This window comes from Stegostoma tigrinum, chromosome 1 (genome assembly GCF_030684315.1).
Source record: "Stegostoma tigrinum isolate sSteTig4 chromosome 1, sSteTig4.hap1, whole genome shotgun sequence".
Classification (NCBI taxonomy): domain Eukaryota; kingdom Metazoa; phylum Chordata; class Chondrichthyes; order Orectolobiformes; family Stegostomatidae; genus Stegostoma; species Stegostoma tigrinum.
The window spans coordinates 82,729,791-82,751,711 of NC_081354.1; the positions used below are offsets into that span (position 1 = coordinate 82,729,791).

At 43.2% G+C, this 21,921-nt stretch overlaps 1 protein-coding gene across 18 annotated transcripts in view; it reads right to left on the reverse strand.

Annotated features, from left to right (window-relative positions):
- Nucleotides 1-21,921, reverse strand: part of LOC125458783 (prominin-1-A-like) — a 240,952-nt gene that overhangs the window by 213,026 nt on the left and 6,005 nt on the right. For 13 of the 18 annotated variants that reach the window (XR_009445857.1, XR_009445860.1, XM_059646712.1 and 10 more), the window contains exon 2: nt 2,289-2,980. Coding sequence is in view for 16 of the 18 variants with exons in the window: in XM_059646712.1 (XP_059502695.1) it covers nt 2,289-2,511 (223 nt within the window). In the remaining 2 variants the exon portion in view is untranslated. Of the gene's footprint in view, nt 1-2,288; nt 2,981-11,824; nt 13,562-21,921 lie in introns of all 18 variants that reach the window. The other 5 variants (XM_059646696.1, XM_059646731.1, XM_059646726.1 and 2 more) reach the window with 1 other exon arrangement.

Sequence of the window (21,921 nt, forward strand, 5' to 3'; positions counted from 1 at the left end):
TTAAAAACACCAACTATACTCTCACACCAATTCACCATTAAGACAAATTGGTCATTTGACACAAATGTTATGGCTGGAAATATATAACATCTGAAGATCAAAAGTCCAGATCACAGAGGTAGGTCAAATTGTCCCTCACAGTTCCATTTGATTTTAAAATGATGACATGCTGTTATCTGTAAACCAATGGTCAAACTTCACTTCAGTAGTTGAGCTGGTGTACCTAGATCTTTTGTTGTATTAGAATTCTTTAAGTTTCTTGTTTTTCATTCACACCGAGAGAACGGAAAGACAGAAGTTTTCTGTTTGTCAACTCTGAAGATTCTTGCAATTCCAGATCTGTAACAAACTCCAGTTGGACCAGTCCAAGGGCTGTCATGTTGATTTTTCCTTAACCCAAAACTCCGAGTGCCACTGTCTCAAAGTGACAAAGTAACAATCTCACTGCTTCAAAAAGCAACAGGGTCCTGCACAGCTAAAAATGCACATGACTTGATTTTTTCCAAGTTGCAAAATTCTGCTGATATTTCAGCTATTTAGCAATGCCCAACTTCTATTCCAGTTTATAGATTGAAAAAGAAGTGTGCAGTCATTGCAAGAGGGATTGTCAGATTGAGAAAAAAAGATTAAATAAACTGTGCCTATATTCTCTTTTGTTTCAAAGACTAAGAGGTCATCTCATTTAAACGTACAAATTTTTTTGTAGGGATCAGCTGGGTAGATGCAGGAAAACTGCCTCCTCTGACTATTGGGCCTAGAACCAGGCAACAAAGAATAAAAGCAAGGTCATTTAGAACTGAGACAAGGAGGAATTTTTTCACTCAGAAGGTATAAATCATTCGAATTCTCTTCCCTAAAGGGCTGTGGAAGCTCAGTTGTTGAGTATGTTCGAGATTGAGATCAATACTCTTCTGCATAATGAGAACACAAAGGGATACAAGTATAATACCTAAAAATGGTGTTGATGGCGACATTCAGCGAAGATCTCACCAAATGGAAGACTGGGCTTGAAATGCTGAATGGCCTCCTCCTGCTCCTGTTTCTTATTTATGTTACTGGAGCAATGTGTTCTGTACGACTTAAGCATTTACTTTTGAATTTAAGTGTTTTATTTCCAGACTTTGGAAAGTGTCTGGGGCAGTTGGGAGAATTCTTTTAACTTACAAATCTCTAAAACCCTAAGTAAATTCAATAAAATTCAAACAGAAAATATTTTTCATTTAGTATATATTTGTTTCAACCTGCTAAATGACTTTAATAAGATTAACCTCTTCAGGAAGTCAAGGGAATTGTTCATGGAGTTGCTGCTGAATCAAAATACAGTGCCCCACCCCAATAGTGGAAATTCTGATTTTCCTGAGATACATAAGCAGTTCTGACAAATACATGCTCGTCATCCATACAATGTATTGAAAATAATAACAATGCATCATAAAGAGAACTGAGTAACCTTCATCTTGTACCTCACTACGTTCGAATTATGTAGCAATTTTATACTTTATGATATAACATTTTGTGTAATACAGTGTAATCTTATTATGATTATAGCAAATTTTAAGAGTTATGCACAATGTTTCCAGGAACAAGGAATTAAAATTTATTACAGCACTCAGATAGGCATTGTATTTTAAATCATTTGCCAGTCTTCTATTCCAGATAAGACATTCATAATAACCATAGCAACATATGGTAGAGGAGCTTATAGGATTTACTAATTATATCAGGTGACTCAGACAGCCACACGTAATCTCTGGATTTACCAGCCATTTGCAGGAGTAGCACTTGTATCCAATCATCTACTTATATTACAAATGCGGATGGAGGTGAACGTACCAAAAGAAAACTGAATTTCATTTACAATGTAGCCAACTCATCACTGTGTGCGAATAATTTTTAGGTAAATGTTTTCAATCAATTGCAATGTTTTTCCAAAACAGTTTACCTCAAAATCTAATGAGAATAAATAGTACATAACAGTACTTAAATATAAGACAATATAAACATATTTAATGAACTACATTACTGAATTTCCAAATATCTACTAAATAGAGAAAAAACATGATTGCAATCAAAACGTTAGCTAACTAACCACACAGGAATTACTGAATTTATAACATAGTCACAGGTAAAGATGGACATATTTATGTTAAGGCAACAGAGAACTTTCATTAATACCCATCCTGAAGTAAAGCAAAATAGGAAGCGATACTATAATAGTAATTAGTAGTAGCGCAGATAAAGCAGACAATATAATTGTAAATGTACAGTCACTCATTAATTATACTTACCATGAGGAAAGCTATTTGGTTGCACTACATGGAGGAAAGTGCGTGCCAGTTGAAATAAGAATCCTATAATTCCAGGATCATAATATACATTAGACTCATAGTTCACAACAGGGACTGATCCAAAATCCAATGTTTCAGTTTCTGCTGGGTAGTTCCATTGCTGACTTTCACTCACAGTTCTACTACAAAGCATTAGTACAAACACTGTGACTGTAATAGCCATGACTGGAAGTACACCTCAAATAAGGAACCTCAAATAAATGTTCTTTTTTTCTGAATTTGAGGGAAAGAGAAAGAAAACAAAGTCTTTCAACAATGTTGTTCCAGAAAACAGGAAATTTGGGAGTCACTTCAGCTTTGTTGTTTCTGTGATGGCATTATTTCGAACAGATTTCACTTTGACAGTCAAGTTAAAAATAAAATGCACGAGAATTTCCAAGTCCTTCATCCAGTATTCAGAATGCAGTCTGATTTCAAATTCCAAATAAATTCATGTCCTGCAGAAATTGATTTAGTACATCATGTATAACATAGAAAACGTGGGGTAGAAAGGCGATTGAAGATGTTGTTGCCTTAGCTCCTTAAACTATTGCTCAGCAGAAAGTCTTGTCTCTTGACAGAGGGGTAGGTCAACCTGCCCCTGGGGAGTATTAGCTGGAAGAGCAGTAGCGGCATGCCTCAAAGACGCTTATCTGTAATAGAACAATACAGCATCTTAGCCTGTAAATTACAACAATTAATCCAACCCATAGTGCCTAGAGTTCAGAGAAGAAAATAAATTCTTAGGCAAAAATAAATTACTTTTATTCTGTAATGAACTGGTCAAGAACAGCAAAATCAAATGAATCAAAGAGAACAAAATTGTAATAATTTAATAAATAGTCAAAACACATGAAATATAAATTATTTGTTCCAAAAATACTACGTGCTTATTATTTGTAATTTGAGTTGTCATAACCATATTTAAATAGTTTAAATACATACATGTATTTTTCCAAGAATATTGAAGCTCAAAATAATATGTTTTTGCATTTCAAACAATCAATATTTTTAACTTAAGACTTTTTTTGAAAAACAGGAATAGTATTTAGTAAGAAAGTAATTAAAACATGTGATGCAGTTAATGAGCTAACAACAACAAATATCCGGAAAGGGACATTCTTAGATTCAATTATAGAAGTGCAGACCCGGGCATACTCCAATTTCTTCAGAGAGTAAGCTTCATAAAAGGCAAAAAGTAATGTCCATGTTTGCACTGTGAAGAACATGTCTTTTTAGTTTTCTATATTTTGATTGTGGATTGAAATGAGAAAAGGACGGTTTTATAAATTAGGGATTATGGAGAGGATTACTTCACTTTTAATAACAATTTACCTTTCATTCATTATAAATGCTGTTTACACTGCTACTTAGTCAAGCAGTGGCAACATTGTTGCAGATGAGCACAGGGATGTAACCAAAAGGAAATTCAGTTGACAAGTAGCTGATAGATCTGTGAATGGTGATTAGTTGTCAATGACAAAGGCCTTCTGCCTACCAACAATTACGTGATTATCTTCCAGGTAGCTGAACAGTTTTTGGGTCGGAAGCCTTTGCATGTCTGTAAAAGAAGCTGTCATTTTCTCTGTTGTATAAAGAAAGCCAATTTAATTATCTCATCAGTTGCTATAGACTGTGCCTTTTAACCAATAAGTCATAGTTTAGAAGCATGAACCAGTTGCCTTTCACCTTCTGCAAACATGTGAAAGTGCCTAGAAAATGAAGATTTAGGCGCAGCAGGTCCTGATGATCCCAAAGATTGATCTCAGCGAGACCTGTGGACAGGAAATATTGAACTGCTTTCTCAGTCTTTCCCTCCTCCCACAGTACAAGTTTATATTTTGCTGGTAAGTGTGTGTAGGGGAAGTTTATAAGGGTATTAGAGTTTTCCCTATGAAAATTGGTATTGATGGTTCATAATTGTGACAAGAATCTATTTTTTTCATAATAATCATTCCTGTTAAATATGAAAACCCATTCCATGCTTTCTGTCAATCTAGCTCTGAAAAAAGACTGGCAAATTGGCTCATTTTGTGGACTTTTATGGAACTTTTAACTTTTGTAATGACTCTGGAAAAACAAGGCTTGATAAGAAGCATACTATTCTAGTGAGGTAGAACAGAAAACAGGATATGATGCCAGTACATTAAAAGGCAGCTCACAGAAACTGAAAATGGTATTCACAATGCTGACCATCCCAGCATCAAAATACAGCATACAAGAGCTGAAGGGAGAAAGAAAAATAGCAATGTCAAGCTAGCCTCACACCCTTTTGATATGTGCAGGGAGTAGAACAGCAGCCCAAATAAATACTCAACTACATACATCCACATTCATGAATTAGATAAACTAAACCGACTATTAAAAGCTTGGGGGTTGATCACTATCAACATTGATTCTCTTTTCAAAAGCAAAAAAATTCGTTGGAAATGAAAACAATAAAAATACTGAAATACTCGGCAGATCTGGCAACCCCTTTGGAGAGAAAGGAACAAGTTAATGCACTGAACTTCTCCCCTTGTTACTGCATGGTCGACGGTGAGAACAATGGGAAATACAACAATTTTCGTAGTCTTCCCCTTAAGCACAAATTGAATACTTCAGCACCTTGCTATTGAGAAGCAACTATCTTATTTCCTACCTCACCTTATTTCTATACCACTTTCAATTCTCCTCTGTTTCCCAAAGAAACCAAATGACACAACATGTAAGACACAGCAGGCTAATAAAGTGTGAAGCTGGATGAACACAGCAGGCCAAGCAGCATCTCAGGAGCAGAAAAGCTGACGTTTCGGGCCTAGACCCTTCATCAGAGAGGTCTCTGATGAAGGGTCTAGGCCCGAAACGTCAGCTTTTCTGCTCCTGAGATGCTGCTTGGCCTGCTGTGTTCACCCAGCTTCACACTTTATTATCTTGGATTCTCCAGCATGTGCAGTTCCCATTATCTCAGGCACAGCAGGCTTCTGGCAGCTGCTATTTGCAATCGCTTGTCCCAGCTATTATGCAACCATGTTTCAATCAAAATAACACTGCATGCTCTGTTCCCGCCTCCCTCTTCGGTCCATACAAGTCAGCAGCAGGAAACCACCTCATTATGCCCATCCTCAGACTAACTCAACACTACTTTGATTTTTCAACACTTTACTCTGGAGTTCAGACATAAGTACAATTTTCATGTTAGTCACCTCATTTTGTGCATGAGAATACACACACATTTTCTGTGTCTACATAGTATGTGTCTAATAGCTTTGTACTTGCCTCAAGGCTGCCAGCCTATGTGCTTGATATTTTTTTAAAAACACAGAGGGAGAAGCAGGCAGCTAGTGAAGGTGGAGAGCAGTGAACAGTCAATGACTTGGGAAAGTCAATGGGTTACATCAATGTAGCACCGAAGCATGCACCAGCAACAAGTGCAGTGAAAATGCTGCCTGTCCTTCACATAAATGGACATGTCAGAAGATCAAAGCTGAGTTTATGGGGCCAAGAGGGACCACTTTCCGTCAAGGGGGACTGTGACAAGGGACTTACTCAATGCCAGTTCAAGGGGTTGGTGTCACAGTCAATTGGGTACCCTACCAGAGTCAAGGATCTGTGTACTTGGAATCTAGGGATTAGAGGACAGACAGTCCTGCTGGTCAAGTGCTATCTGTCTGAGATTACAAGTAGGTCAGTCAGGGGATTGTGGAAACATCCATTCCAGGGACTGAGGGATGCATAATCAGAGCTGTCAGACCAAGTCAGTTCAGGGAGTGGAAGAAGATCAGCCCAAGGGGTTTGTTCAATAATGGTCAAAGGAATCATCGTGGAGCAGCTCTTGGAATTCTGCCAGAGGTGAGCAATACAAGTCTAGGATGGTCATCATTGCACTACCTCACTGAGGGAACAGTTATAGCTGACTGTCAGGATTCTATCCCTCCTTTTGGTTGTGCTGCGTATATTTTGACAAGGTAACAAATCTCAGAGCCGTGACAAATTTCACAGCCTTTAAGGGAGGTACGACATTGGCCTCCCCATGATGTGTGAAGACACAACACAAGACTTTATTGTGATGGATGCAAGGGCTCAGGAATATCTTCAATAAAACTCTGATCTTTCTGACCTTCTCCACATATTAACTGCTCACACATCTGACAGGAAGACAGCTGAGGATGGAATCATTGTAGTGTTGCTTCAAATCTGAAGACAACATAGAAGATGAAAGCAGTTACACTTTTGTCAAAAGGCCAGAAAGAACACCATCCATCAGCAACTACTGCACAGCCTCATGCAGGAGAAGCAGCAGGTGAAAATTCACCAAATAAGGCACAGAAGAATGATCATTTATAGGTCTCACTGTGCATTTACTTCAACTTTCTGAAAGATAGCACAGGCTACAGTTTGGGATGTCCTAGACCACTAACAAACTGTGTCAGCTGCTACAGAAGGATTTGTGCTCAGATATATTGGGTGGCCATCCCATTCTAGTCAAGGTCACCACTGTCCTCTGAATTTTTATCCTACTGACTTGCTCCAAAGAGCAGCCTGTATGTTATTTCCCAAACCTCTATCCACAAATGCATTAAGGGATCAAAGTGATGCATATCTTCTGGGTTACAGCTGTTCATATCATTGTGCTGTGACAAGGAGAGTCAAGCAGCTCAGGCAGCCAGCTTCTTTTCCATTGCTGGCCTCACCCGGATGCAGGGCAATATTGGCCACACCTACATTGTATTGAGAGCACCCTATCACCAACCTGCAGAGTTCATCAACAGATAATGTTTCAAATCTATTAACTTTCAAATTATATAAGACTGCTGCTGTCAAATCTTGGAGGTCTGTGCTAGATATCCATATGACCATAAGACATAGACGTGCAAGTAAAGCCATTCAGCCCATCAAGTCCACTCCGCCATTTAAATCATGGCTAATGGGCATTTCAACTCCACTTCCCTGCACAAGCCCCGGAGCCCTTGATTCCTTCTGAGATCAAGAATTTGTCGATCTCTGCCTTGAAGGAGTCCAACGTACCGGCCTCCACTGTACTCCGCGGCAATGAATTCCACAAGCCCACCACGCTCTGGCTGAAGAAATGTCATCTCATTTCAGTTTTAAATGTACCCCCTCTAATTTTAAGGCTGTGCCCACAGGTCCTAGTCTCCCCGCCTAACGGAAACAACTTCCGAGCGTCCACCCCTTCTAAGCCATACGTTACCTTGTAAGTTTCTATTAGATCTCCCCTCAACCTTCTAAACTCTAATGAGTACAATCCCAGGATCCTTCGCCATTCATCATACGTTAAACCAACCATTCCAGGGATCATCCGTGTGAATCTCCGCTGGACACGCTCCAGGGCTAATATGTCCTTCCTGAGGTGTGGGGCCCAAAATTGGACACAGTATTCTAAATGGGGCCTAACTAGAGATTTATAAAGTCTCAGAAGCACATCGCTGCTTTTATATTCCAACCCTCTTGAGATAAATGACAACATTACATTCGCTTTCTTAATCATGGACTCTACCTGCAAGTTAACCTTTAGGGAATCCTGGACTCCCACTCCCAGATCCCTTTGTACTTCTGCTTTACAAATTTTCTCACCATTTAAAAATAGCCCATGCCCTGTATTCTTTTTTCCAAAGTGCAAAACCTCACATTTACTCGCATTGAATTTCATCAGCCATTTCCTGGACCACTCTCCTAAACCGTCTAAATCTTTCTACAGCTTCCCCACCTCCTCAGTACTACCTGCCTGTCCACCTATCTTCATATCATCGACAAACTTCGCCAGAATGCCCCTGGTCCCTTCATCCAGATCATTAATATACAAGGTGAACAGCTGCGGCCCCAACACTGAACCCTGCGGGACACTACTCGTCACCAGTTGCCATTCCGAAAAAGAGCCTTTTATCCCAACTCTCTGCCTTCTGTCAGACAGCCAATCCTCAATCCAAGTCAGTAGCTCACCTCGAACACCATGGGCCCTCACCTTGCTCAGCAGCCTCCCGTGAGGCACCGTATCAAAGGCCTTTTGAAAGTCTAGATAGATAACATCTACTGGGTTTCCCTGGTCTAACATATCTGTTACCTCTTCAAAGAATTCTAACAGGTTGGTCAGGCACGACCTCCCCTTACTAAATCCATGCTGACTTGTTCTAATCTGATCCTGCACTTCTAGGAATTTAGAATTGTATCCTGAGAATTGCTATGAGTACTACATAGTAAAAATCTTACAGGATCCCATGACTTTTCAAAATCCTTGAGCCATATAAGAATGGCTTCTGGGAGACACAACACAGCTCATGATACCTTTATAAAACTCTCAGACTGATGCAGGGTAAAAAGGTATAACACTATTCATACTTCCACCAGGCACAGTAGATCAAAATTGATAGCCCTATGTTATAATTTCAATGCTTGGATGGCTCTAGCAAAGCCTTGCAGTGTAGACTGAAAGAGTGTCGTGCATCATTGCAGTACACTGTGACCTTCCCAACTTGACCTGACAAATGGGACATGCCCTAAATGCAGAAGAAATGGAGAACCAATTTTCTGAGGATGTAGTCGAGGGTGAGGATATTGATGAAGATGGCCATCCAAGACATCATGACTGAGAAATGCTTTAATGAGTGCTAAAGGCAGAGAAAACCAAATTAAAACTCACTTCCAAGATGAGGAAATTGGCCTTGGATTTCCTTTAATTGTTTAAACATTTTCTGTTAATCTGGAAGGCAGCCCTGGTTCAGTGCAACAGACACATTGTTATTGTTACAGTACTTGCTCCTCTCTGTTGCTGAAAAGCTGTGTACCTTTATCCATTTGAGCGTTTACTTCATGATCCCACTTTCATGTATGTAAACATAAATTGAGTGAAAAAATCAGCAGTAAACATTGAATGACGCTAAAGTTATGAAGTTTTTAAGCTTTCAGTCAGCATAGTGCATCTGAATGCTGTGCAATGAAGTCTCTCATGATAGCTAGTAGATTGTAAGGAAGCCTGGGGAATCTCCTTTGCGCCTTTCCCTCAACAGTAACACATCAATGTTTCAAAGTGCACATAGACTACCAAGTTGTACTGAAATGCTTGAGCGTCCTGTAGCATAGTGCTCAATTTGTGAGAAGCAACATTTTGTACAGCTATTCTTGACAAACTGCTTCAGGAAGGAGAGTGGGCATATGAACTGCCACTGTACATTCCCCCGAACCTTAAAAGGGCAGTGAAAAGTTTTTGCAGAGAATGCACCTTTTCCTCCAAGAGATGTGGAATCACCAGTGATTCGTCATCTCATTCAGAAAGTGAGTGTAAGCGTGGAATGACGTGACTGCCATGTCCTAACATAATCCCTGCACATTGCATTTAGCCTCAGTGTTGTCCACACTCAGATGCATCAACTTGGCTGTGATCCTGAAAGTCTTAATTCAAGGATCTGTGACATTGGAGGCAAATCTGCAGTAGTGAGAGAGAATGGGGACTGCCGATGCTGGAGAATCTGAGATAACAAGGTGTACAGGTGGATGAACACAGCAGGCCAAGCTGCATCAGAGGAGCAGGACAGCTGATGTTTCAGGTCTGGATCCTTCTCCAGAAATGGGAGAGGGGAAAGGGTTCTGAAATAAATAGGGAGGGGGGAGGAGGCGGATAGAAGATGGATAAAAGGAGAAGATAGGTGGAGAGGAGACAGACAGGTCAAGGAGGCAGGGATGGAGCCAGTAATGGTGAGTGAAGGTGGGGAGTTAGGGAGGGATAGGTCAGTCCAGGGAGGACGGACAGGTCAAGGAGGCGGGATGAGGCTGGTAGGTAGAAGATGGGGTTGGGGCTTGAAGTGGGAGGAGTCAATTCCTTCAATTCCTCCCACTTTCTACGGACAAATGTTTTCTTGTGAAGCTCGACACAAGCTGGAAAAACAACATCTCATTTTCTGCTTGTGGACCTTGTGGCCTTACCGACTCAATATAAAGTTCAAAAATTTTAGGGCCTAAACTCTCCCATGTCCCAGTCCCCAACACCACACACCAGGCCTTGTTATCACGTAGCCTGCCTACACACCACTTGTTGTTAGTCACTAATATTTCCCATTAACAACTATTCACCCTCCCAGCCTGATGATTATCAACTCCTTTGTCTGACCAACTGTTCTTCTCTCCCTTTAGGCTCTATCCTATCGTTAAGTTCATTAATTGTAAATATTATGCCACCCCTGGTCAGCATTCCCATATAATCCCGAATGCAGATGGAGCTTAAAAGTTTGATCTTTCTACGCAGTTCATGCTGTTTAATAAAAATTAAAGGTTGAAAACAGATGGAATCCTTCACAATATCCGATGTTTGGAGAGTCAATCATGACAGAGTTTCACGTTCATGTGGGTGTTATGAAATGGAAAGCTTTCATTCAGATAGGTTTAGAACATCACATACCACTAAGGATATCTAGCTCTGTATCTTCATTCTTGTACTTACACCTAAAACAACATTTGGTCACTTTTCATCATCAGTTTTGTGAATATATATATTTACAAATGTTATAATAAATTCACAATGAAGCGTCACTAATACCACCTACATGTTGTCACAAAGTCTTCAATGAATGTCAAGGTGTGGTGGTTAGATTGTGTCTTATTGGTGATGGACATAGCTCAGCATTAATGTGGCCTGAATGTTACTTGCCATGTGTCAGCCCAAGTATGGACACTGTCCCGATCTTGTTGCATTTGAACATGGACTCCTTCAGTATCGGAGGAATCATTTAACTTAGCGCAATCATTGGTGAATATCCCACTTCTGACCGCATGATAAAGCGGCTACAGATGGTTGAGCATAGAACTCTAGTTTGAGGAGCTCCTGGAGTGATATCCTGAAGCTGAGATGACTGACCTCCAACAACCATGGCCATCTTGTTACGTGCCAGGTCTGGAGAGATTGCCCCAGATACTCATTGATTCCAGTTTTGCTAGGGCTCCTTTATGCTACACTCAGTTGACTGCAGCCCTGATGTCAAGGGCTGTCATTCTCACCTCACCTCTGAAATTCAGCTCATGTTTAGTCCATGTTTGAACCAAGGCTATAATGAGGTCAGGAGCTGAGAAGCCCTGCCAGAACCCAAACTGGATGTGACTGAGCAGGTGCAGTTTGATAGCAACACTGACGACACTTCCATCACTTTACTGATGATCGAGAGTAGATTGATGGGGCAGTAACTGACTAGGTTGGATATGTCCTGTTTGTTATGTACATATATCTGGGCAGTTTTCCACATTGTCCAGTAGATGCCAGTAGGTCCAGTAACTGTACTGGACCAGCAAGTTCTGGAGCACAAGCCTTCAGAACTATTACCAGGACATTGTCAGGGCCCATAGCCTTTGTAATATCCAGTGTCTACAACTGTTTCTTGACAACACATGGAGTGAATCGAATCGAATTGGCTTAAGACACGAATTTGTAATGCTGGCGACTACTGGAAAATGCTAAGATGGTTCAACCACATGGTATTTCTGGCTGAAGATTGCTGCAAAAGCTTCAGTCTTACCTTTTTGCACTGATGTGTTGGGCTTTTTCAGCATGGAGGGATATTTGTGGAGCTTCCTCCTCCAGTGAGTTTTTTAATCATTCATCACCATTCATGACTGGATGTGGCAGAACTGCAGAGCTCAGATCTGATCTGTTGGTTGTGGGGTCATTAGCTCTGTCATTTGCTGTTTTACTGTTTCGCATGCAAGACATCCTGTTTGGTAGCTTTACCACATTGGCACCTTATCTTCAGGTATGCCTGGTGCTGCACCTGGCATGCCCTTCTGCACTCTCCATTGAGCCAGAGTTGATTCTCAGGCTTGGTTGAGTGGGGAAATGCCAGGCCACAAGGTTGCAGATTGTACTGGAGTACAAATCTGCTGTTGTTGATGGTCCACAGGCCCAGTCTTGAGTTGCTATATCTACTCGAAGTCTGTCTCATTTAGCATATTGATAGTGTCATACAACACGATGGAGATTATTCTCAACGTGAAGGCAGGACTTTGTCTCCAAAAGGACTATGCGGTGGTTACTCTAAGGAAGAGATAGAGTACGTTTTTTTCCTGTTGGTTCCCTCACAACTGCCATAGACCCCGGTTAACAACTATGTTCTTTAGGTCCCTGACTAGTTCAATCAGTAGTACTGCTGCCAAGGCATTCTTGTTAGTGGGCATTGAAATCCCGCATCCAGAGTTCATTCTGTGCCCTTGCCATCCTCATTGCTTCTCTACGTGATGCTCAACATGGAGGAGTACTGATTCATCAGCTGAGGGAGGGTGGTACATGGTAATCAGCAGGCAGTTTCTTTGCCCACGTTTAACCTGAAGCGCACAAGACTTCATGAGGTCCAGAGAAAATGTTGTGGACTCCCAACGCAACTCTCTCCCGACTGTTAACCACTGCGTCACCACCTCTGCTAGGTCTGTCCTGCCAGTAGGACAGTACATATCCAGGGATGGTATTGGTAGTGTCTGGGACATTGTCAGGTCATTGCTTGACTAGTTTGAGAGACAGCTCTCCCATTCTGAGGACGGGTCACTGGACCCGAAGTGTTAACTCTTTTTTTCTCCTCCACAGATGCTGCCAGACCAGCTGAGCTTTTCCAGCAACTTTGTTTTTGTCTCCCAACTGTGGCACTAGCTCCCCAGACGTTAATAAGGAGGATTTTGGAGGGTTGAAAGGGCTGTTTCAGGCATTGTCTTCTACACTGCTCGGGTCAATGCCAGTTGAGGGAAGGTAGATTTGCCTATATGGACTTTAGCAAGGCCTTTGACAAGGCCCCTCGTAGCAGGCTAATATAAAATGATTACATAGATCCGTGGTGACCGGGGAAGATGTATACAGAACAGGATTAGTCATTAAAGACAGATTTCTTTTCTTATTCATTTACAGGATGAGGGTGTTTCTTGTCTAGGCCAGCATTTATTGCCTATTCCTAAGTGCCCAGAGGGCAGTTATGAGTCAACAACATTGCTGAGAGTCTGGAGTTACATGCAGGCCAGACAGTCCAGCGATGATACCACGAGGCCATTGCCTGCCCCTAGAGTAGTGGTGGAAGGGAGTTTTTCTGACTGGACTCTTTGACCAGTGGTGCTTCATATGGATCAGTGCTGCGACCCCTGTTGTTTGTAATGTTATATAATGATTCAGTGGAGAATGTAGGTAGCTTGATTATTAAGTTTGCCGACAACATAAAGATTGGAAGAGCTTCTGAGTGCAGAGGATGGCCAGAAGATACTGCAGATAGGCTGGAGACCTGGGCAGAGAAATGACAGATGGAGTTAAATCTGAACAAATGTGAAGTAATGCATTTTTTAAAAATTTATTTTTGAATTATAGGTGGATGCTCTAGGCCATGAAGTTGAAGACACTGTTAAGGCTGACCTGTTCAGCCAGTGGGCACGGTTGTAATTGGCAAGTCCCAAAGATGAACAACAAGAGCTGGAGAAAATCATTATCCAGGGTGGTCTGACAGTGTTAAAGCAGTACTTGAGCAATTTATTCATTTTGTCCATAGAGTGATGAACTTGGGTTTTAAGACAATTTTCAAGGATGAACAAGTCCTAATAACAAAAGCTCTACAGCAAGCTACCATGACCATGATATAGCAGGGACAGATGATATTGACACAAAAATGGTTAGCATGTAAATCTGTGTACTGATGCAGGTTAAGCCGGATATTCGATGACTCACAAATGCATGTGACGCAGGCTAAGCATAATATCCTCAGCAGCAAAAGGAAATCTCTACATCACACCTTGGATGAAAACAACAAACCTATTCACAATGCACAAGGAGGATTATACCCTGATAATAAAATGTGAGGCTGGATGAACACAGCAGGCCAAGCAGCATCTCAGGAGCACAAAAGCTGACGTTTCGGGCCTAGACCCAGCAACCCCAGAGGAGACAGCCACACTAAGCCCTGCCGCATCCTCACCATCCCCCCAGGCCTCCCACTAACTGAGGACGAATGGTCAGTCCTTAGTAAGGGGCTCACCTTTGTCCCCCTACAACCACACATCAACGAATACCAGTCATGATTGGACATAGAATCAGAGATAATGGGAACTGCAGATGCTGGAGATTCCAAGATAATAAAATGTGAGGCTGGATGAACACAGCAGGCCAAGCAGCATCTCAGGAGCACAAAAGCTGACGTTTCGGGCCTAGACCCTTCATCAGAGAGGGGGATGGGGGGAGGGAACTGGAATAAATAGGGAGAGAGGGGGAGGCGGACCGAAGATGGAGAGCAAAGAAGATAGGTGGAGAGGGTGTAGGTGGGGAGGTAGGGAGGGGATAGGTCAGTCCAGGGAAGACGGACAGGTCAAGGAGGTGGGATGAGGTTAGTAGGTAGCTGGGGGTGCGGCTGGGGGTGGGAGGAAGGGATGGGTGAGAGGAAGAACCGGTTAGGGAGGCAGAGACAGGTTGGACTGGTTTTGGGATGCAGTGGGTGGGGGGGAAGAGCTGGGCTGGTTGTGTGGTGCAGTGGGGGGAGGGGATGAACTGGGCTGGTTTAGGGATGCAGTGGGGGAAGGGGAGATTTTGAAACTGGTGAAGTCCACATTGATACCATATGGCTGCAGGGTTCCCAGGCGGAATATGAGTTGCTGTTCCTGCAACCTTCGGGTGGCATCATTGTGGCAGTGCAGGAGGCCCATGATGGACATGTCATCAAGAGAATGGGAGGGGGAGTGGAAATGGTTTGCGACTGGGAGGTGCAGTTGTGGTATCAATGTGGACTTCACCAGTTTCAAAATCTCCCCTTCCCCCACTGCATCCCTAAACCAGCCCAGTTCATCCCCTCCCCCCACTGCACCACACAACCAGCCCAGCTCTTCCCCCCCACCCACTGCATCCCAAAACCAGTCCAACCTGTCTCTGCCTCCCTAACCGGTTCTTCCTCTCACCCATCCCTTCCTCCCACCCCCAGCCGCACCCCCAGCTACCTACTAACCTCATCCCACCTCCTTGACCTGTCCGTCTTCCCTGGACTGACCTATCCCCTCCCTACCTCCCCACCTACACCCTCTCCACCTATCTTCTTTGCTCTCCATCTTCGGTCCGCCTCCCCCTCTCTCCCTATTTATTCCAGTTCCCTCCCCCCATCCCCCTCTCTGATGAAGGGTCTAGGCCCGAAACGTCAGCTTTTGTGCTCCTGAGATGCTGCTTGGCCTGCTGTGTTCATCCAGCCTCACATTTTATTATCTTATGATTGGACATAGAGCAGTTTTTCCGCCGCCTTCGCCTCCACGCTTACTTCTTCAACCGGGAACCTAACCCTCCCTCCACTGACCCCTTCACCCGCTTCCAACACAAGTCCTCCTCCTGGACACCACCCCCAGGCCTCCTACCCTCCCTCGACCTCTTCATCTCCAACTGCCATCGAGACATTAACCGCCTCAACCTCTCCACCCCTCTAACCCACTCCAACCTCTCCCCTGCAGAACGGGCAGCCCTCCGCTCCAACCCCAACCTCACCATCAAACCCGCAGACAAGGGTGGCGCAGTGGTAGTATGGTGCACTGACCTCTACATCGCCGAGGCCAGACGCCAACTCTCCGACACCACCTCCTACTGCCCCCTTGATCATGACCCCACACCCGAGCACCAAACCATCATCTCCAACACCATTCATGACCTCATCACCTCAGGGGACCTCCCACCCACAGCCTCCAACCTCATTGTTCCCCAACCCCGCACGGCCCGTTTCTATCTCCTTCCAAAAATCCACAAACCTGCCTGCCCTGGTCGACCAATCGTCTCAGCCTGCTCCTGCCCCACCGAACTCATCTCCACCTCTCTGGACTCCATTTTCTCCCCTTTGGTCCACGAACTCCCTACCTACGTCCGTGACACCACCCACGCCCTCCACTTCCTCCAGGACTTCCAATTCCCTGGCCCCCAACACCACATCTTCACCATGGACGTCCAGTCCCTATACACCTGCATCCCGCATGCAGATGGCCTCAAGGCCCTCCGCTTCTTCCTGTCCTGGAGGCCCGACCAGTCCCCCACCACCGACACCCTCATCCGCCTAGCCGAACTCGTCCTCACCGTCAACAACTCCTCTTTTGACTCCTCCCACTTCCTACAGACTAAGGGGGTGGCCATGGGCACCCGCATGGACCCCAGCTATGCCTGCCTCTTTGTAGGTTACGTGGGACAGTCCCTCTTCCGCACCTACACAGGCCCCAAACCCCACCTCTTCCTCCGGTACATTGATGACTGTATCGGCGCCACCTCTTGCTCCCCAGAGGAGATCGAACAGTTCATCCACTTCACCAACACCTTCCATCCCAACCTTCAGTTCACCTGGGCATCTCCAGCACATCCCTCACCTTCCTGGACCTCTCAGTCTCCATCTCAGGCAACCAGCTTGTAACTGATGTCCATTTCAAGCCCACCGACTCCCACAGCTACCTAGAATACACCTCCTCCCACCCACCCTCCTGCAAAAATTCCATCCCCTATTCCCAATTCCTCCGCCTCCGCCGCATCTGCTCCCACGATAAGACATTCCACTCCCGCACATCCCAGATGTCCAAGCTCTTCAAGGACCGCAACTTCCCCCCACAGTGATCGAGAACGCCCTTGACCGCGTCTCCCGCAACACATCCCTCACACCCCGCCCCCACCACAACCGCCCCAAGAAGATCCCCCTCGTTCTCACACAACACCCCACCAACCTCCGGATACAACGCATCATCCTCCAACACTTCCGCCATCTACAATCCAACCCCACCACCCAAGACATTTTTCCATCCCCACCCCTGTCTGCTTTCCGGAGAGACCACTCTCTCCGTGACTCCCTTGTTTGCTCCACACTGCCCTCCAACCCCACCACACCCGGCACCTTCCCCTGCAACCACAGGAAATGCTACACTTGCCCCCACACCTCCTCCCTCACCCCTATCCCAGGCCCCAAGATGACATTCCACATTAAGCAGAGGTTCACCTGCACATCTGCCAATGTGGTATACTGCATCCACTGTACCCGGTGTGGCTTCCTCTACATTGGGGAAACCAAGCAGAGGCTTGGGGACCGCTTTGCAGAACACCTCCGCTCAGTTCGCAACAAACACCTGCACCTCCCAGTCGCAAACCATTTCCACTCCCCCTCCCATTCTTTAGATGACATGTCCATCATGGGCCTCCTGCAGTGCCACAATGATGCCACCCGAAGGTTGCAGGAACAGCAACTCATATTCCGCCTGGGAACCCTGCAGCCATATGGTATCAATGTGGACTTCACCAGTTTCAAAATCTCCCCTTCCCCAACTGCATCCCTAAACCAGCCCAGTTCATCCCCTCCCCCCACTGCACCACACAACCAGCCCAGCTCCTCCACTCCACCCACTGCATCCCAAAACCAGTCCAACCTGTCTCCGCCTCCCTAACCTGTTCTTCCTCTCACCCATCCCTTCCTCCCACCCCAAGCCGCACGCCCAGCTACCTACTAACCTCATCCCACCTCCTTGACCTGTCCGTCTTCCCTGAACTGACCTATCCCCTCCCTACCTCCCCACCTATACTCTCTCCACCTATCTTCTTTTCTCTCCATCTTTGGTCCGCCTCCCCCTCTCTCCCTATTTATTCCAGAACCCTCACCCCATCCCCCTCTCTGATGAAGGGTCTAGGCCCGAAACGTCAGCTTTTGTGCTCCTGAGATGCTGCTTGGCCTGCTGTGTTCATTCAGCCTCACATTTTGTTGTCTTGTTCATAGTAGGAGACTCTAAATTTCTTGCATTTTGGAATTTTGTGTAATCTTTATTTCACATTTGCTTTTAACTGTTTTATCTGGTGTCTTGTACACCTTCTGACTCAAATGATCAAAAATAATTTTCAGATTCACATCATTTGTCCTGAAATATTCTATTTATTTTAATAAGATCATCCCTGAAACATTACCCATCAGGCTGAAAGCTTAAGGTTACGCCAGTCTTTCCCCAATGCTCATAACCAGGGATTATACTTTTTACTATTTTCTGCACCTGTCAATTACATTTATATACCACAAAAGGCAGAAATCAAAGTTGCATACAATATTTTAAGTACAGTCTGACCAATTCAATACAAAAGATGAGCATAACTTCAAGAGACTTAATAGTATTCTGGCATTATACCTTCCATTCAATTTAATCACTTTGTATCTTTGTATTCAATACAATTACCTCTCCACACAGACTCAGTCTACCAACATCCAGGACATTACTGTAGAAGCTTGTTAGTACAGTGTCGTATTATGTTCAGTTGTTTCCAGGATTTTCAGGTCAGAGCTAGGGATATTCACTGAAAATTGCACAATGTTCAGCATCATTCACTGAAGTAGCCTGTGTCCACATGCAACAAGATCCAGTCAACATCCGGACTTGGGCTGATAAGTAGCAAGTAACATTCAAGACACACAAGTGTCAGGAAAAGATCATCTCCAATAAGAAAACTCAGTGATCACCCTTTAATGTTCAATGGCAAATCATTACCAAAGGTCCTATGACCAATATCTTGGGGGTTACCATTGACCACAGTAGCACCAAGAATGAGTAACATGCTAGGAATTCTGCGGCAAATTATTCACTTCCTAATTCCTAATGCCTGTTTGCCACCTTTAACACACAACACAGCAATGTGATGGCATATTCTCCACCTGCCTGAACAGGTGCAAATCCAACAATACTCAATAAGCTGGATATTATCAAACACAAAATTGTGACTGGTACCCCATCCACCACATGCATTCATTCCATCCATTACTGGATGCAGTAGAGTTAGTCACTGAAGTTTATTAGACAGCATCTTCGATATCTGCAGCGTCTACCACTCAGAAGCACAGTGGCAGTAGGAACATTGGAACACCATCGCTTGAAAATTCATCTCCAAGTTAAATCACCATCCAGATGCGAAACTATACCACCATACGTTCATTGTCACTGGGTTAACATCGTGGAAATTCCTTCCTAACAGCACTACAGCAGTTCCTACATTTCAAGGACTGCAATGGCTCAAGTTGACAGTTCACCAATACCTTCTCCAGGGCAATTAGGGATGGGGAATAAATACTGGTCTCGCCAGTGATATCCCTTGAATAAACATACCCAATTTGCATTCAAAGTTCTCAATGTTAATAGGATGCAATTCTTTCCAGAAGCAATTGCACTGGGCAACATCGGGTTTCGATGGTTTCCCTGCCCAATTGTGTAACAGTCAAAATCTTTCCGCTAAATTTCAACTATATAATTTGTGACTACAATACCTAAAGTTGACAGTAGAGCAGGGAGGCAGAAGCGGGGCTTGTCCGCTCCTGTCTGCTTTCTCTTTATTTTTCCTTTTACGTTTTTAAAAAACTTTTGTCCTTTTTCTTTTTTTCCCTTCTTCGTCGTTTTCTTTTCTCTAAAGCCTTCGGCGGCAGCAGCAATGCCAGGATGAGGTGGACACGGTTACACCCAGCCCGGGGTCTCCCAGCGAACGCAGAACACACGCAGGTGCCTGAAGAAGTAGTCTCGTCCCCATGTGAGGGTCTTTGTCTTTGGCGTGCAGGGATTCCAGCGGTGTCACAGGTGGTCTCACCCAGGAGTCGTGATCTCCGCACAGCAACGACAGTCTTCTTTGGACGCTTCCGAAGTATCCAGCAGCCCGGCGTGACAGTCCCGTCCCAGCTGCATCTTCAAGATCTTCCACCATTCCTATAATCAACATTCCCCGAACCCAGGAACCGTTAAGTGAACTGTGATAAACTTTGTCTTAATTCTACTGTTTTATTATTATTATTTATTATTTTTATGTATAACTTTTGTCATTAGTATAGGCACAACGGTGTGGTGACTTAAAAAAAACTTCTCAATGTATTTTTCATGTGAGAGTACACGGGACTATACATTTCCATTCTAATCTAATTTAGAGCGGCTTTCAAATTCAGCAATCTTCTAAATCTTCCTATATGAAAAAAGTACGGGCCCAAACGAATGTGAAACTACATTTTTGAAGTTTACAATCAATTTCCATTAAAACTCAAAGTACAAATAGAAAGCCTCACAAAATAAATCCTCTCAAAATGGTGTCCATCACAATAAATCTCATAGCTGCAGTAAAATCTCACAAATATTGTCTTTTTTGTTTATTTAATTTATTTTCAGAGAATTCACAAGTTACAAATACATTGTACATGATCACACAGGCTTTAAATAATCAAATTTAGTCCTCTGTTTTTTACAGATTGATAATGTATCTGAATACACTTTTTTGCAAGTAATAAATAGATTGTTGATTTTCAAACTATGCTGTTATAATTGTAACAAAGTCTAGTTAAAGACTTAAATTTAAATATTTGCACTAAAATTAGACACTATATATGCTAATTTAGTGACCACATGATTACATTAAAATACTGCTTAGTGCCTATTTACCAATAATTGAACAAACCGTTTTGTTGAACAAAAGTCTTGAATCCTTTCAGTGATTGTCGCAGGTCATGAATTTCATAATTTTTATATATTGACACAAACATCTTGGGGAAAATTGTAGTTCATTTTCAGTTGTGATTTCTCACTGCAACCTTATTCTACACTTAACCCTAAACAAAAAAACCAAAGAACTGTGGATGTTGGAAATCAGAAACAGAAACAAAAATTACTAGAAAAACTATTATTTTCCAAGGAAAATAATAGGCTAAGAATGAGTCATATTATGTCAGCAGATCACCAGCTGAGTATACCACAAGCAAGACAGGAGGAAGAAAGCATTTGCAGCACGAAGAGAAAGCTGGACAAGCAGGAACAGTTATTGCAGAGTTAGGAAAAAGATTGAAAGCTATGTATTGCAAAGATCATAACTGGGTCCATTTTTGTTCCCAATGTCATCAATTTGGTCTTAATCAAATAGAGTTCATTATCAAAATTTACTGATGACCCAAGAGAGGAGGCGGTGACAAGGAAAGAAGGCCAATATGAATCTTCAGGAGAATGTAGACAGAAAAATGAAATTTCCAATGGAAACTCACTGAAGATCAGGAGATCAAATTAATTGTTTTGTTGAAAGCCCAGTTAAATAAATTAACTAAAGGTATTTTGAGTTTTATAAACAAGAACAGTGTACAACAATGAAGACATTATAAAGATATTTACTCAAAACTTTGGTTCTGTCTCAGAAAAGTCATTAGTCCATATTTGGACAATGAATATAGAAAAGACGTTAAATTCATGGTGTGGAGAACAGATTCACTACCATAGCAGAGATGAAAAAGTAGTCATAAGAAACAACATGAGCACCAAAGGCTATCTCACTGAAGCTGAGACGGCTAAGGCGACCTCACAAGATTTTTCAAATGATAAACAATATTGAATGTGAAATGAGGGAAACAGTTTATTCTGGTGGGAAAAAAACAGTAGTAAGAGAAATTCAATTTAAACTTTATAGACGAATAGAATGAGGTGAGAGGTTAAGAGATTTATTATTCATGGGATGTAATGTCACAAAAGCAAGGGACAAGAGTGCCGGCACAGACACAATAGCCCAAATGATCCTCATTTTGTGCTGTCAACATCTATGAAAACAAACTGTTCATGCATTTTGAAGCCAAGCAGGATAACTGTTCATTAATTCAGGACTTGGAATCAACCC